General features: G+C 44.5%; 1 protein-coding gene across 2 annotated transcripts in view; it reads left to right on the plus strand.

Annotated features, from left to right (window-relative positions):
- Nucleotides 1-17,591, plus strand: part of UBE2D2 (ubiquitin conjugating enzyme E2 D2) — a 66,771-nt gene that overhangs the window by 29,284 nt on the left and 19,896 nt on the right. For both annotated transcript variants that reach the window (XM_032158052.2, XM_058441272.1), the window contains exon 2: nucleotides 8,184-8,247. In XM_032158052.2, coding sequence (XP_032013943.1) covers nucleotides 8,184-8,247 — 64 coding nt within the window. The remainder of the gene's footprint in view (nucleotides 1-8,183; nucleotides 8,248-17,591) is intronic.

A 17,591-nucleotide genomic window follows, 5' to 3' on the forward strand; every position in this document is an offset into this window, starting at 1 on the left:
TAAAAGAGTTTCAGTAATCTTAAAAGAGGTTCAGCTTAATTTCCCAAATAACATGTAGATTCTCAGACATTTCTTTTTTCTTTTTTCTTTTTGAGACAGAGTCTCGCTCTGTTACCCAGGCTAGAGTGCAGTGGTGTGATCTCGGCTCACTGCAACCTCCGCCTCCCGGGTTCAAGTATTTCTCCTGCCTCGGCCTCCTGAGTAGCTGGGACTACAGGCAAGCGCTACCACGCCCAGCTAATTTTTGTATTTTTAGTAGAGACAGGGTTTCACCACGTTGGCCAGGCTGGTCTCGATCTCTTGAACTTGTGATCTGTCCGCCTCAGCCTCCCAAAGTGCTGGGATTACAGGCATGAGCCACTGCACCCTGCCGATTCTCAGACATTTCTAACTTGTACATTTCTAATATTTTAGATCCAGATTTAAAGAACCATGGTATAGCAGAACACTCAAGTCCTTACCCTTGGGTTAGATACTTTGTATTTTGTTTTCTTATAAAATTGGGAATAGGTCTAAATGATCTCGTGACCCTGAAATTTTATATATACATACATATTTTAATATATGTTTTAATATGTAAAATATGTAACATAATGTATACATTGTTATATATAACATATACAAATACATATGTATTGATGTATGTAATAAACACATATGTAACATACAACATTAAAACCTATATTAAAATATGTACTTTTTTTTTAGAGGTGGGGTCTCACTTTGTTGCCTAGGCTGGAGTATAGTGGCACGATCCACTGTAGCCCTGAACTCCTGGGCTCAAGCAATCCTCCTACCTCAGCCTCCCAGGTAGCTAGGACTACAGGCTCCCTCCACCATGCTGGGCTAATTTAAAAAAAATTTTTTTTTGTGGAGATAAGAGTCTCACTGTGTTGACCAGGCTTGTCTGGAGCTCCTGGCCTCAAGCCATCCTCCCACCTTAGCCTCTCAAAGTGTGGAGATTACAGACATGAGCCACCATACCCAGCCCTGAAATTACAATGCTATGAATCATAATCTGTGTTTAAATATTTTCATAGTGTGATTTTAACCACCAAAAAGCCTTGATTTGTATAGCAATATTCAGACTACTAAAACTTGACTTTAGAGCCATTTTTCTACAAAGTTAATTATAACCTCTCTCGGTTTCCCATCGTGTTCCTTTCACCTTAACGCCATAGGGTGAGGACCAACAGGGTAAACAAATCTTTCCCATGCTATTTTTATTTTGTTTCATAATTGTTATGATTGGGGAAGGAGGGTGGTTTAAAAATAGCTTGTAAAGAAGCGTTAATTTTTACCGACTAATAGCTCAAGTTGCCTACTCAAGGATATAGTGAAAGGGAAATCTGCACATCCCTTGAAGGATGCCTTCCCCTCAAGGAATTTAGAGGGTTTATTTTTGCTATAGTGTTGATATATATGTCTTAGGCTTTCAGAGTTTCGGTGTTCTACTTTAATTATCTGTTTTTTTTTTCCTTAAAATTTTTTTTTTTTTTGAGACACAGTCTCTATTGCTCAGGCTGGAGTGCAGTGGCACGATCTCTGCTCACTGCGGCCTCTGCCTCCCGAGTTCTAGTGATTCTCCTGCCTCAGCCTCCTGGGTAGCTGGAATTAGAGGCACGCACCACTACACCCGACTAGTTTTTGTATTTTTAGTAGAGACCAGGTTTCACCATGTTGGCCAGGCTGGTCTTGAACTCCTGACCTCAGGTGATCCACCCACCTCGACCTCCCAAAGTGCTGGCATTACAGGTGTGAGCCACTGCACCCGGTCAGTAATGTTTTTATAAATTGAGAATGTTCTACTTTAACTGTCAAAGTTCTTTACCCCATCACTTTTTTCTAAACATAATTATATATACATTCCTCCCTCAGTATCCATGAAAGGTTGGTCCCAGGTCCTTCCATGGATACCAAAATCTACAGATGCTCAAGTCCCTGATATAAAATGGCATAGTATTTGCGTATAACCTGTGCACATCTTCCTGTATACTTTAAGTCATCTCTAGATTACTTATAAAACCTAATACAGTGTAAGTGCTCTGTAAATAGTTGTTATGCTATGGTGTTTAGGGAATAATGACCAAAGAAGTCTGCACATGTTCAGTACAGACATCATTTTTCCCCAGTGTATTTGACCCACAGTTGGTGGAACCCATAGACACAGAGAACTGGCTGTACTTTATTTCCCTATTGTTCTTTCTCATAAAATAGAAAGTTGAAATTAATGTATAGGTTTAAAGCCAACTGTTAAAACACAGCCTGATATATTTGGGTATTATTTTTTTCTGCCCACATGTTCCGACTAGATCAATGCCTTTATTACATTTTAAGATTCAACTTCAGTTTTCATCATGATGTAGAGATATCAGTTTTACAGATTGTATGTTTATTTGCCGTAATTGGGTTTTCACTATTTAGATTACACCCCAAATTACATTTTTTTTTTTCTTGAGTCGGAGTCTCACTCTTGTTGCCCACGCTGGAGCGCAGTAGCATGATGTTGTCTCACTACAACCTCTGCCTCCCGGGTTCAAGCGATTGTCCTGCCTCAGGCTCCTGAGTAGCTGGGATTACAGGAGCCCCCACCATGCCCGGCTAATTTTTGTACTTTTAGTAAAGATAGGGTTTTGCCATGTTGGCCAGGCTGGTCTCGAACTCCTGACCTCAGGTGAGCCACCGTGCCCAGCCATGATGACAATTTTATTTTTATTTTTTTTATTTTTTTTGCACACAAAACAATAAACATTTTCTAAAAGTACATACAAACAAAAAGATGCATATCAAACATATTAGGAAGGTTGCACATGGGAAGACGGGGAATAGAAATGGGGGGTGGGAATTAAAGAAAATAAATGAGAGAGGGACTTTGTATGAATCAATGATAATAACTCAATCCTCTATTTGACAAAGAAGAAGGAGAAGGAAGAGGAAGAAAAAGAAAGTGGGATAAAGGATCAGAAAGGGAGGAAAATAGAAAAAATTAGAGTATGACTCCAGGGTAGACCTGTTTTGTTGTCGCTTGGTTGGTTGGCTGGTTTGTCAGTTGTGTTTTTCATATGTTTCGCCATGTTGGCCAGGCTGGTCTCGAACTCCTAGCCTCAAGTGATCAACCTGCCTCGGTCTCCCAGAGTACTGGGACTACAGGCGTGAGCCACCACGTCCAGCCCCCACATTGCTTCTGGCCTCTGTGGTAGACCTCCCAGACGGGGCGGCCAGGCAGAGGTGCTCCCCCACATCCCAGACGGGGCGGCCAGTTAGAGGTGCTCCTCACTTCCTAGATGGGGTGGTGGCCGGGCAGAGGCGCTCCTCACTTCTTAGATGGGGTGGTGGCCGGGCAGAGGCGCTTCTCACATCCCAGACGATGGGTGGCCAGGCAGAGGCGCTCCTCACTTCCCAGACAGGGCGGCCGGGCAGAGGCGCTCCTCGCTTCCCAGACGGGGCGGCCGCGCGGAGGCGCTCCTCACTTCTTCCCAGACGGGGCGGCCGGGCGGAGGCGCTCCTCACTTCCCAGACGGGGCGGCCGGGCGGAGGCGCTCCGCACTTCCCAGACGGGGCGGCCGGGCGGAGGCGCTCCTCACTTCCCAGACGGGGCGGCCAGGCGGAGGCGCTCCTCACTTCTTCCCAGACGGGGCGGCCGGGCAGAGGCGCTCCTCACATCCCAGATGATGGGCGGCCAGGCAGAGACGTTCCTCACTTCCTAGACGGGGTGGCGGCTGGGCAGAGGCGCTCCTCACCTCCCAGACGGGACGGCCAGGCAGAGACGCTCCCCACCTCCCAGACGGGGCGGCGGCCGGGCAGAGGCTGCAATCCCAGCACCCTGGGAGGCCAAGGCAGGCGGCTGGGAGGCGGAGGCTGCAGCGAGCCAAGACCACGCCACCGCACTCCAGCCCGGGCAACACCAAGCACCGAGTGAGCGATCCTCCGTCTGCAGTCCCAGCACCTCGGGAGGCCGGGGCGGGCAGACCACTCGAGGTCAGGAGCTGGAGACCAGCCTGGCCGACATGGCGAAACCGCGCCTTCAGCCAAAGGAGAAAAACCAGGGAGGGGTGGTGGCGCGTGCTGACAGTCCCAGGCAGCCCGCAGGGCAGGGTAGGAGAATCACGGGAGCCGGACGCAGGGAGTGTGCAGCGAGCCGAGTGTAGTCCAGCCCGGGCCACAGAGGGAAGAAGAAAGAAGAGAAGGGGAGGGGAGACAATTTTGCTGTTTTAATCCACATTTATAGTCAGGATAATTCTTGCACAGACCCAGTTGGTTAAAAAAAGAAAAAGAGGCCAGGCGCGGTGGCTCACGCTTGTAATCCCAGCACTTTGGGAGGCCGAGGCGGGCGGATCACGAGGTCAGGAGATCGAGACCACGGTGAAACCCTGTCTCTACTAAAAATACAAAAAATTAGCCGGGCGTGGTGGCGGGTGCCTGTAGTCCCAGCTACTCGGAGAGGCTGAGGCAGGAGAATGGCGTGAACCCGGGAGGCGGAGCTTGCAGTGAGCCGAGATTGCGCCACTGCACTCCAGCCTGGGAGACAGAGCGAGACTCCATCTCAAAAAAAAAAAAAAAAAAAAAAAAAAAAAAATAATAATAATAATAATAATAAACAACTTTGAGATACAGTATTACAGTAAAATTTAGTGTACAATTTGAGTTTTGACAGATATACATATAGTTGTCCAGTCTCTACCAAAATAGTGATTTTGAGCATTTCTATCACTCCTCAAATTTTCTTCATGTCTCTTTTATAGTTATTCCCCCCTCCAACTCCCTCCAGCCACTGGAACCATGGATCTGCTTTCTGTCACTAGTTTTGCCTGTTCTAGAATGTCATATAAATGGACATCATGTAGCCTTATGTCTGGCTTCTTTCACTTAGCAGTATGCTTTTGAGATTCAGCTGTGTCAGTACCATCAGCCAAGGAAGTGTTGAATGAGTGTGTTGGTCGGGTGCGGTGGCTCACGCCTGTAATCCCAACACTTTGGGAGGCCGAGGCGGGCGGATCACGAGGTCAGGAGATCGAGACCATCCTGGTTAACACGGTGAAACCCCGTCTCTACTAAAAATACAAAAAATTAGCCTTGCGCAGTGGCAAGCACCTGTAGTCCCAGCTACTCGGGGGGCTGAGGCAGGAGAACGGCGTGAACCTGGGAGGCAGAGCTTGCAGTGAGCCGAGATTGTGCCACTGCACTCCGGGCTGGGCGAAAGAGCGAGACCTCGCCTCAAAAAAAAAAAAAAAAAAAAAAAAAAGAATGAGTGTGTTAAATGTCTATTAGCCTAAGTTTGGCTTAGGGTTTTAAAATTATATTGGCTCCTGAAATGGACTGATGGATCTTGTATTCTGCTTAGATAAATCTTAGCTCTTGAGTTAAAAACCTTGATGTCATTCAGCATGGAAAAAAGTAACTCAGTTTGAAAGGGGCAAAAGATTAAAGCGAAATCAAAAGTAAAATTCTACTTAATGAACATGGCAGGACTTCAGAATTGTTCAATTCAATTGTTAAATTGTTAAATTCAAGTTATATTTTAATAACAACCTGTTGCTATAGCAGTGTCTTAAATAAAGCCAGGTGTTCTTAGTTATACCAACCTGTGTTGTCAGTAATATTTGAGAATGGGAACTATACAGTAGGCTATTACTTTTTTTCTTGAGATGGGCAGAAAATCTCTATTTTAGAGACAGAAAATCCAAAATTTGAGATATTTGAGTAAGTTAATCGTTATCTCAACCCAGAGCCACCTTTTTTTCAAACTTTATTTCTTTTTTCTGAGACAGAGTCTCGCTGTGTCGCCCAGGCTGGAGTGCAGTGGCGTGATCTTGGCTCACTGCCAGCTCCACCTGCCGGGTTCATGCCATTCTCCTGCCTCAGCCTCCCGAGTACCTGGGACTACAGGCACCCGCCACCATGCCTGGCTAATTTTTTATATTTTTAGTAGAGATGGGGTTTCACCGTGTTAGCCAGGATGGTCTCGATCTCCTGACCTCATGATCTGCCCACCTCAGCCTCCCAGAGTGCTGGGATTACAGGCGTGAGCCACCGTGCCTGGCCCTTTTTCAAACTTTATTTCTGTACTTTACGCTTTGTACTCCAAGCTCACAGACAGGATGAAACAACGTAAGAGTCTAAATGGTTTTTGGATTAAAAAAATCTTAGACTTTACTGTTTTTACTGTTGTAGTTTTGAAATATAATCAAAACTAGTTCTTCTTGAGAACTTTCTTTTTGTCTCAAAAACCAAGGTGAGGGGAAATGGAATATAGTATGATTTCCTTCTTGTGATTTTTCAGGCATCCCCAGCCAATAAGTCTCAAGTTTCTGGGCTTTTATGTTTAAAAAGCTGAGAAGCTGGTAACTGGTTGTAAAGCATTATTACAGGTAGACCAGTCTCTTGACTACAAAGCTTTTTTTTTTTTTTTTTTTTTTGAGATGGAGTCTCCCTCTGTTGCCCAGGCTGGAGTGCAGTGGCATGATCTCGGCTCACTGCAACCTCCCTTTCTTGGGTTCAAGCATTACTTCTACCTGAGCCTCTCGAGTAGCTGGGATTACAGGCATGTGCCACCACTCCCAGCTAATTTTGTATTTTTTTAGTATAGACGGGGTCTTGCTATGTTGGCCAGGCTGGTCTCAAGCTCCTGGCCTCAAGTGATTGGCACCGCCTTGGCCTCCCAAAGTGTTGGGATTACAGGTGTGAGCCATCGCTCCTGGGAACTACAAAGCTTTATCGTGGCTTTTATTACTTCAGTCAGCCTTTTAAAATATATTCTTTTTTTTTTTTTTTTTTCCCAGACGAAGTCTCGTTCTTTTGTCCCAGGCTGGAGTGTAGTGGCATGATCTTGGCTCACTGCAACCTCTGCCTCCTGGGTTCAAGCAATACCCCTGCCGTAGCCTCCCGAGTAGCTGGGACTATAGACATGCACTCACTACGCTCGGCTAATTTTTGTATTTTTAGTAGAAATGGTGTTTCACCATGTTCACCAGCTTAGGCTGGTCTCGAACTCCTGACCTCAGGTGATCTTCCCGCCTCGGAACCACAAAATGCTGAGATTACAAGCATGAGCCACTGTGCCCAGCCTAAAATATATTCTTTCAAAGTTTTTTCTACTTTTAGAACACTGGTAGTGGACTTTCACTGAAAACGTATCAACTTGTCAGATGGTCCAGTATAATTTTGGAACATTTATGACTAGGAGCGTGTCCCAAGTGTAACCTAATAGTTTTGAGGTACAAAAATTGGCCTTAAATTTTTTTTTGAAAAATAATAAATGAGATGTTTACATTAAAACAATTTTGGCCAGGCGCGGTGGCTCACGCCTGTAATCCTAGCACTTTGGGAGGCCAAGGTGGGCGGATCACCAGGTCAGGAGATTGAGATCGTCCTGGCTAACACAGTGAAACCCTGTCTCTACTAAAAATACAAAAAATTAGCCGGGCGTTTGGGTCGGGCGCCTGTAGTCCCAGCTACTCTGGAGGCTGAGGCAGGAGAATGGTGTGAACCTGGGAGGCAGAGCTTGCAGTGAGCTGAGATCGCGCCACTGCACTCCAGCCTGGGCGACAGAGCGAGACTCCGTCTCAAAAAACAAACAAACAAACAAAAAACAGTATTTTTGGCTCTTTAATACATAATACATGTTTTTTGTTTGTTTGTTTGAAATGGAGTCTCGCTCTATCGCCCAGGCTGGAGTGCAGTGGTGCAATCTTGGCTTACTGCAACCTCCGCCTCCCTGGTTCAAGGGATTCTCCTGCCTCAGCCTCCTGAGTAGCTGGTACTACAGGCATGTACCACCATGCCCAGCTAATTTTTTCTATCTTCACTAGAGACAGGCTTGTTGACCAGGCTGGTCTCAAACTCCTGACCTCAAGTGATCTGCCCGCCTCAGCCTCCCAAAGTGCTGGGATTACAGGTGTGAGCCATCGCGCCCTGCCTGTAATACATGTTTTACCTTCCTCATTGTATTTATTTACTAAGCTCTGAACAAAGCAAAAATGACCCACTTTAAAAAAACACACATTGCCTTGAAGAATCCAAAATACCTTAAAGATTCACCAGTCTACTCATCTCTTACTCTGAAGGAATGCTCTTAAAAGAGTTTCACCAGCAGGACAGAGAATATTGGTAACAATATAAACTTTAGTAATGGATAAAAGGTACATTTATGTTGAATATATTTCTTTTCTTTCTTTTTTCTGTAGGAATTGAATGATCTGGCACGGGACCCTCCAGCACAGTGTTCAGCAGGTCCTGTTGGAGATGATAGTAAGTATTTAAAAGGAATAATGGAGTAATAGCATAACAGTGGTTATTTTGTGTGAAGAAACAATTATGCTATAGGGAAGAGGCAGTGTTTAACCCTTAGTGGCCCATGAAGGGAGCAACTCTCTGTTCATCCCATTATCATCTGTGTTGTTCATTACATTTTGAATCTTCTGCCAGGTATTGGCTGTATAGTTGTTCTGGTCCTCTCCTACCTTACCTTCGTCCCTTCTGGGTATTTTCCTGGAGTGAAATATTTGAGCTTTTACCTACAAGTAGCTATTATTCTTGAATAAGATAATACTAAGGATGATCGTATATGTGTCTGTGTCTGACTTTCTACTGACTCATACTTACGAAATCAGGTCTTTATTTTTTTCTTGAGACAGGGTCTCACTCTGTCGCCCAGGCTGGAGCGCAGTGGCGTGATCTCAGCTCACTGCAGCCTCTGCTTCCTGGGTTCAAGTGATTCTTGTGCCTCAGCCTCTCGAGTATCTGGGATTACAGGTGCATGCCACCACACCTGATTAATTTTTGTATTTTTAGTAGATTTGTGGTTTTGCCATGTTGGCCAGGCTGGTCTCAAACTCCTGGCCTCAGGTGATCCGCCCGCTTTGGCTTCCCAAAGTGCTGGGATTATAGGCATGAACCACCACACCTGGCCAAAAGCAGGTCTTTATTTTTAATGCCCAATTTATCTGCTTAATTTTGTCTAAAATAATTTATGAGATGATCTTAATGCATACATGAGATGATAATTTCCTCTTTGTTCCACTTCAGTTCAACATAATTTTTTCCCATATAGTGTCTTTTAACTTTTTTTAAGAGGGGATATTTGAATGAGACTATGCTATGTGATGTAAAACTAATTCACAAAAAACTGTAACATTTGGTTGGGTGTGATGGCTCATGTCTCTAATCCCAGCACTTTGGGAGACCAAGGCAGGTGAATCAGTTGAGCCCAGGAGTTCAAGACCAGCTTGGTCAACATGGTGAAGCCCTGTTTCCACAAAAAACACACAAAAAAATTAGCCGGGTGTGTTGGTGCATGCTGGTAGTCCGAGCTACTTGGAAGGCTAAGGTGGGAGGATTGCTTGAGCCTGAGCCTGGGAAGCAGAGTTTACAGTGAGCCAGGACCATGCCACTGCACTCCAGCTTGGGCGACAGAGTGAGGCGCTGTCTGAAAAAATAAAAACAGGACTGGGTGTCATGGCTCGTGCCTCTAATCCCAGCACTTTGAAAGGCCGAGGCGGGCGGATCATGAGGTCAGACGTTTGAGACCATCCTGGCCAAGATGGTGAAACCCCGCCTCTACTAAAAATAGAAAAAAAATTAGCCAGGCATGGTGACAGGTGCCTGTAATTCCACCTACTTGGGAGGTTGAGGCAGACAACTGCTTGAACCCAGGAGGCAGAGGTTGCAGTGAGCTGAGATTGTGCCACTGCACTCCATCCTGGGCGACAGAGTGAGACTTACTCTCCAAAAAAAAGAAAAAATTTGTAACATTTAACAAATATTTTAAAGTATGCATACTTACAAACACTTGTGTAAATATGTAGATTAAGACCAAAATGAGTACATGGTTAAATTAGCTTATGTTTAATATTTGTTTGTTTGTTTTGTTTTTTAAGATGGAGTCTCACTCTATTGCCCGTGCTGGAGTGCAGTGGCGTGACCTCGGCTCACTGCAAGCTCTGCCTCCTGGGTTCACGCCATTCTCCTGCCTCAGCCTTCCAAGTAGCTGGGATTACAGGCAACTGCCACGACACCTGGCTAGTTTTTGTATTTTTAGTAGAGACGGGGTTTCGCCATGTTGGCCAGGCTGGTCTTGAATTCCTGACCTCAGGTGATCCACCTGCCTTGGCCTCCCAAAGTTCTGGAATTACAGGCATGAGCTACTGCGCCCGGCCTCAAATTGTTTTTTCCTGATTTTTCTTAATAATGTTGTGTCTGGGCCCGGCACAGTGGCTCACACCTGTAATCTCAGTGCTTTGGGAGGCTGAGGCAGGCAGATCACTTGAGCCCAGGAGTGCGAGACCAGCCTGGGCAACATGGTGAAACCCTAGCTCTACAAAAAAATACAAAAATTAGCCTGGCCTGGTGGTGCATGCCTGTAGCACCAGCTACTCAGGAGGAGTTTGAGGTGGGAGGATCGCTTGAGTCCAGGAAGTTGAGGCTGTAGTGAGCCAAGGTTGCACCCAGCTTGGGCAACGGGAGTGAGACTCTGTCTCAAAACAAAAACAACAACAACAACAACAAAAAAAAACGGAAAAAAAGAATGTGTCTGGTCTGCTAAATCCTGAAGAATCAAAGCAAGGCCCTTTTACAAGGATTACTTTACAAATAGATAAATATTATAAATTATGAGTCTAAGTACTTGTCATGAAAAAACTTACTTACATTATTATATTCTGACTTACCTAGCGTGAGTAACTATAGTATTTGGTACCAAACAAGGCAGGCTAAGTACTTAAACCATACAAAATGATTTAGTAAGTGCTCTTATACACATTGTCTCATTTAAGCCTTACAACAACTCATTTAGGTGAGTGGAGTAGAAATTTTATATTGTTTTAGAAAAGAATCCCATGAGAATCTCATGGAGATTCTCCATGTGGACTCACTCTCAGGTTTTCTGATTCTAGTTTGTCCTTCCACTGTATCATATGGGCCACATCCATCAGTGTACTCTTTCTATTCAGTTGGAAAAGTGCTTTTAGGTTAATTCCTCCAAGTTAAGAATGGCTGAAAATCTTTAATTAAAAGTGGTTGGAGTCAAGGGATTTGATTTCAATTTTGAAGTTTTCTTTAGCATGCTAAAGTAATTTGTCTTTGCTTTGCTTCTGCCATAGTTAGCGCTATACATTTCTTTCTCAGGTTGAAAAATTGTTCCCTTTGGAGAGTTAAATAAAACTCTCCCATAGCCGAGTGCGATGGTTCACGTCTGTAATCCTAGCACTTTGGGAGGCCAGGAGTTCAAGACAAGCCTGGCCAACATGGTGAAACCCTGCCTCTACTAAAAATACAAAAATTAGCTGAGCACGGTGGCGCCTGCCTATAATCCCAGCTACCCAGGAGGCTGAGGCAGGAGAATCGCTGGAACCGGGAGGCGGAGGTCGTAGTGAGCTGAGATCGCGCCACTGCACTCCAGCCTGGGTGACAGAGTGAGACTCTGTCTCCAAAAAAAAAAAGGCTGGATGTGGTGTCTCACGTGTGTGTGCCTGTAATGCCAGCACTTTGGGAGGCTGAGGCAGGTGGATTACCTGAGGCCAGGAATTCAATCAAGACCAGTCTGGCCTTGAACTCTGGTGAAACCCCGTCTACTAAAAATAAAAATACAAGAAATTAGCCAGGTGTGGTGGTGGGAGCTGTAATCCCATCTATTTGGGAGACTGAGGCAGGAGAATTGCTTGAACCCGGGAGGCAGAGGCTACAGTGAGCCGAGATTGCGCCATTGCACTCCAGCCTGGGCAACAAGACTGAAACTCCATCTCAAAAAAACAAACAGACTCTCCCAAAGCTAATCAGTAAGAGAAAAAAATAGATATTAGACTTCATCAAAATTAAAGATATACAGGCTGCAAATGATGCCATCACGAAAGTGATAAAACATATAGAATGGAAAAAATTTTTGCAAGTCATATATCTCATAAGGGACATATATCCAGTATATTTTTTAAACTTTTTTTTTTTTTCGAGACGGAATCTCACTTTTGTCACCCAGGCTGGAGTGCAGTGGTGCAATCTTGGCTCACTGTAACCTCCGCCTTGTGGGTTCAAGCAATTCTCCTGCCTCGGCCTCCCGTGTAGCTGATTATAGGCGCGTGCCCCGCCTCCCAGCTAATTTTTGTATTTTTAGTAGAGATGGGTTTCACTGTGTTGGCCAGGCTGGTCTTGAACTCCTGACCTCAGATGATCCACCCACCTCTACCTCCCAAAGCGCTGGGATTACAGGTGTGAGCCACCCCACCCAGCTGTTTAAAAACTCTTATAACTCAGTATAAAAATAAATAACCAATTAAAAAATAGTCAAAGGATCCGAATAGACATTTCTCCAGAGAAGATGGCTAGTAAGCACATGAAAAGATGCTCAGCATCATTTGTCATTAGGGAAATACAAATCAAAACTACAGTGAAGAAGAGCCAGGCACAGTGGCTCATGCCTGTAATCCCAGCTACTGGGGAGACTGAGACTGGAGGATCACTTGAGATCGGGAGTTTTATGCCAGCCTGGGCAACAAAGCAAGACCCCATCTTAAAAACTAAAAATTAGCTGGGAGTGGTGGCTCATGCCTGTAGTCCTACCTACTCACGAGGCTGAGGTAGGAGGAACACTTGAGCCCAGAAGTTTGAGGCTGCAGTGAGCTGTGATTCGGCCACTATACTCTAGCTTGGATGACAGATTGAGACCCAGTCTCTAAAAAAAAAAACAAGTATTGATCAGATCTTTCTGATGAACACACATAAGAGCACATAAAGCATGACTGGATAGCTAAATGTCCTTTTGTCATTTTATTTTTGTTATAAGGAGTCAGAATTTAATCTTAGAAGAAGGAAGAGAGAAACTGTTGGCCTTTTGAAACTTTTGAGCTCCTTTTGACTATCCTGGTACCCAAATCCCTCAGTACCACATGTTATTGATATTTAGTGTAAAAATAAAGTGGAGACTTGTGCTTTATTTTAAAACATCCAGATTTTAGTGTTGATATTTAGTATAAAAATAAAGTAGAGATCTGTGCTTTATTTTAAAACATCCAGATTTTAATGTACCAGTAAATTTTTTTTCACTTTCCTGCAAAGATCTGGTAAGAATCTTTGTAAGATTCTTACAAAGAATTTTGTTTTGTCTCAAAACAAAAATCTGGTAAGAAATGTACTTCCTGAAAGAAGTATGCAGCCAGGCCCGGTGGCTCACGCCTGTAATCCCAGCACTTTGGGAGGCTGAAGTGGGCGGATCACGAGGTCAGGAGATCGAGACTATCCTGGCTAACACGGTGAAACCCCGTCTCTACTAAAAATACAAAAAATTAGCTGGGCATGGTGGCGGGCGCCTGTAGTCCCAGCTATTCGGGAGGCTGAGGCAGGAGAATGGCGTGAACCCAGGAGGTGGAGCTTGCAGTGAGCTGAGATCGCGCCGCTGCACTCCAGCCTGTGCGACAGAGCAAGACTGTGTCTCAAAAAAAAAAAAAAAGAAACAAGTAAGCTGAAGATTTAATGGCCATATATGTTTCCTTCTTTCTTCTCTCTTCCCTCCCCTCCTTCCCCCCTCCTCCTCCCCTCCCTCTCTCCCTCCCCTCTCTCTCGTCTTCCTCTCCTCTGGTCTTCTTTCAAGGCAGGGGCTCACTCTGTTGCCCAGGCTAGAGTGCAGTGGTGCGATTGCAACTCACTGAAGCCTCAAACTCCTGGGCTCAAGGGATCCTCCCACCTCAGCCTCCTGAGTAGCTGGGACTATGGGTACATGCGCCCTACACCCCTGGCTAATTTAAAAAAAAAAAAAATTGTAGCAATAGGGTCTCACCATGTTTCCTATGCTGGTCTTGAAATCCTGGGTTCAAGTGATCCTCCTGCCTCTGCCTCCCAAAGCCCTGTGATTACAGCTGCGAGCTACCGCACCCAGCTTTGTTTTGTTTTGAACACTTGGTAAATGTGACTCTCTTGAGATCTGTGCATTCAAGTGTAGGTCTCCGGAGATTCAGTCTCATACTATCAAATATTCTCACCGTCCCCTGCTGTTTTGTTTGTTTGTTTGTTTGAGATGGAGTCTCACTCTGTTGCCCAGGCTGGAGTGCAGTGGTGCAATCTCGGCTCACTGAAACCTCTGCGTCCCAGGTTCAAGCAATTCTCCTGTCTCAGCCTCCCAAGTAGCTGGGATTACAGGCACGCACCACCACGCCCGACTAATTTGTTGTATTTTTAGTAGAGACCGGGTTTCACCATGTTGGCCAGGCTGGTCTCGAACTCCTGACCTCAGGTGATCCACCCACCTCGGCCTCCCAAAGTGCTAGGATTACAGGCTTGAGCCACTGGGCCCGGCCTGTCCCTTTTAACCTCAAGACTTCATCCAGAATACTAAAGAGTAATCATTCATCTGTGAACTTCACATTTAAACTCTCATAAAACAGATTGTGTAACTTTCAGTTTGCATAATTTGGTTTGATAGTATTAAACCAACATAGTGCTGGGAACTTATTTTTGTTTTTTACTATCAAAACTTTTTATTTTGGTCAATTTTGATCAATCCTAAGATGGGTCATTAAATGAAAGATTTTCGAAATAGATGTTTATGTAAAATGTAGCAATATTTTATGCTTATGGGCCAGTATTTCATTCAGTAACTATTTGGGGAGTCCTTTTTACTTGAACCTCTAGTAATTCTTGAGCTATTTCTCTTTTTTTGAGACAGAGTCTCGCATTGTCGCCCGCCTGGAGTGTAGTGGTGTGATCTCGGCTCACTGCAACCTCTGCCTCCCGGGTTCAAGCAATTCTCCTGCATCAGCCTCCCAAGTAGCTGGGATTACAGGCGTCTGCCACCACGCCCAGCTAATTTTTTGTATTTTTAGTAGAGATGGGATTTCACCATGTTGGCCAGGCTGGTCTTGAACTCCTGACCTCGTGATTCATCTGCCCTGGCCTCCCAAAGTGCCGGGATTACAGGCGTGAGCCACCGCGCCTAGCCTACTTGAGCTGTTTCTAAAAACATTGTCATGTGAGGCAGGTTTGGTATTCTCTCACTACCTTCTCTGATTTATACTTCTGCCTATAAGAGCTAAGAGTCTAGAAAGGCTTCCAGAGAGTAACCTAAATCAGTGGTTTTAGTAGATATCTTTACATTCAACCAGTGTGACAAAATTCTCAATTAAGATTTAAATGGTAGGTCTTTAAATGCTTTCATTAATTACATTCATCTGAATGGGTTTTAGTTTCTCTTTTTCTGCCTTTTTTTGGTACTGTAGATTCTAGATCATTTTATGAGAGCCATAAAGATTATTTGTCTTGGTTGCTATATTAGTAATTTTCTTCTTCCTTTTCCTTCTGCTATTTTAAAGACTTAGCCCTGTGTGTGTGTTTTTGCTCATTTTTTAAATGATGGAATTTGACCTTAATAACAGCGAAGACAAATTAACATAGTGTTATTAGAATGTGAATAGGTTTTTATTCAGTTTAATGCCAATGGATTACATATATTTAGTCCTGTTGGAATGTTAAACAGATATGATCTACTAAATTAAATAGATAAGGATTACAGATGAGATCATCTATGATGTTGAGTTAAAAGTTCACAATAATGTAAGAATGTTTGGCCTGGTACAGTGGCTCATGCCTGTAATCCCAGCACTTTGGTAGGCCAATGCAGAAGGATCGCTTGAGGCCAGGAATTTGAGACCAGCTTGGGCAACATAGCAAGACCTGATCTCTACGAAAATAAAAATTAGAAAAATGAGCAGGACATGGTGACACTTGCCTGTAGTCCCAGCTACTCATTTGGCTGACGTGGGAGGATTGCTTGAGTCCGGAGTTTGAGGCTGCGGTGAGCCAAGGTTGTGCCACTGCACTCCAGTCTGGGCAGTAGAGTGAGACTCTGTCTCTTGGAAAAAAAAAAAACTTAAATATACAATATGCTAGAGTATCTTTAACTTTTTGTAGCATGGGTATGAAAGATTGCAATATTAGTTGAAAATATTTATTTTTTTCCCCATCTTCTATCAAGAAGGGTATTCTGGCCGGGTGTGGTAGCTCACGCCTGTAATCCTAGCACTTTGGGAGACCAAGGTGGGCGGATTGCCTGAGCTCAGGAGTTTGAGACCAGTCTGGGCAACATGACAAAACCCCATCTCTACTAAAAATACAAAAAATTAGCCGGGTGTGGTGGTGCACACCTATAATCCCAGCTACTTGGGAAGCTGAAGCGGGAGAATTGCTTGAACCTGGGAGGCAGAGGTTACAGTGAGCTCAGATCGTGCCGTTGCACTCCAGCCTTGACAGAGTGAGACTCTGTCTCAAAAAAAGAAAAAAAAAAAGGGTATCTCGGTATTCTGGCTGGGCACTGCTGGTGGCTCATGCCTATATTCCCAGCAGTTTGGGAGGCCAAGGCAGGCAGATCACTTGAGCCCAGGAGTTTGAGACCAGCCTGGGCAACATGGCAAGACCCCGTCTCTATTTAAAAAAAAAAAAAAAAAGCAGAAGGGTATTCTTTCCGTAATTGTAAACATTGGCAGCTTGTTGGCATTTCTGCTTCAACCCTGTTGGGGATTCTGCATTGTCCAATTGTTAGTAGATTTTGATCCCACAGCCTATTTGTGCTTTTTTTGCGTTAGTAGGAAGAACAGGGAATCACAAAAAAGGAAATATTTAGCTAAAAATTTCTGATTTAAGGCTGGGCCCTGGTGGCTTATGCCTGTAATCTCAGCACTTTGGGAGGCCAGGGCAGGTGGATCACCTGAGGTCAGGAGTTCGAGACCAGCCTGACCGACATGGTGAAACCCCGTCTCTACTAAAAATACAACAAAATTAGTCGGGTGTGGTGGCACACACCTGTAATCCCAGCTACTCAGGGGGCTGAGGCAGGAGAATTGCTTGAACCTGGGAGGCGGAGGTTGCAGTGAGCAAAGATCGCGCCACTGCACTCCAGTCCAGGCGATAGAGTGAGACTCCATCTCAAAAAAAAAAAAAAAAAATTCTGATTTAAATTTTTCTATTAACTTAAGTCTGGTAGTAGTATTAGCAAGAAAAGAAAAAGATTGATCTTGAAAAGACTAGTGAAGATCTTGAAAAGAATTAGTACCTAAATAGTTAATGGAAAATTTAATGTTTTTAATTGTCTCAATATTTTTATATTTTGGCTGGGTGTGGTGACCCACACCTATAATCCCAGCACTTTGGGAGGCTGAGGTGGGTGAACTCCTTGAGCCCAGGAGTTCAAGACCATCCTGGACAACATAGTGAGACCCCATCTCTTTTTTTTTTTTTTTTTTTTTTTTTGAGATGGAGTTGCGTTCTTGTTGCCCAGGCTGAAGTGCAATGGCGCAATCTTGGCTCACCGCAACCTCTGTCTCCCAGGTTCAAGCGATTCTTCTGCCTCAGCCTCCCGAGTAGCTGGGATTACAGGCAATGCGCCACCATGTTCGGCTAATTTTATATTTTTAGTAGAGACGGGGTTTCTCCGTGTTAGTCAGGCTGGTCTTGAACTCCCAACCTCAGGTGATCCGCCTGCCTTGGCCTCCCAAAGTGCTGGGATTACAGGTGTGAACCATCACACCCAGCTGCGCATCTCTATTAAAAAAGAAATAATACTACTTTATTAAGTGCTTGCTTTCTTTTTTTTTTTTAAGTTCTTTTCTTTCTTTCTT

Source organism: Hylobates moloch, unplaced genomic scaffold (genome assembly GCF_009828535.3).
Source record: "Hylobates moloch isolate HMO894 unplaced genomic scaffold, HMol_V3 SCAFFOLD_6, whole genome shotgun sequence".
Lineage (NCBI taxonomy): Eukaryota > Metazoa > Chordata > Mammalia > Primates > Hylobatidae > Hylobates > Hylobates moloch.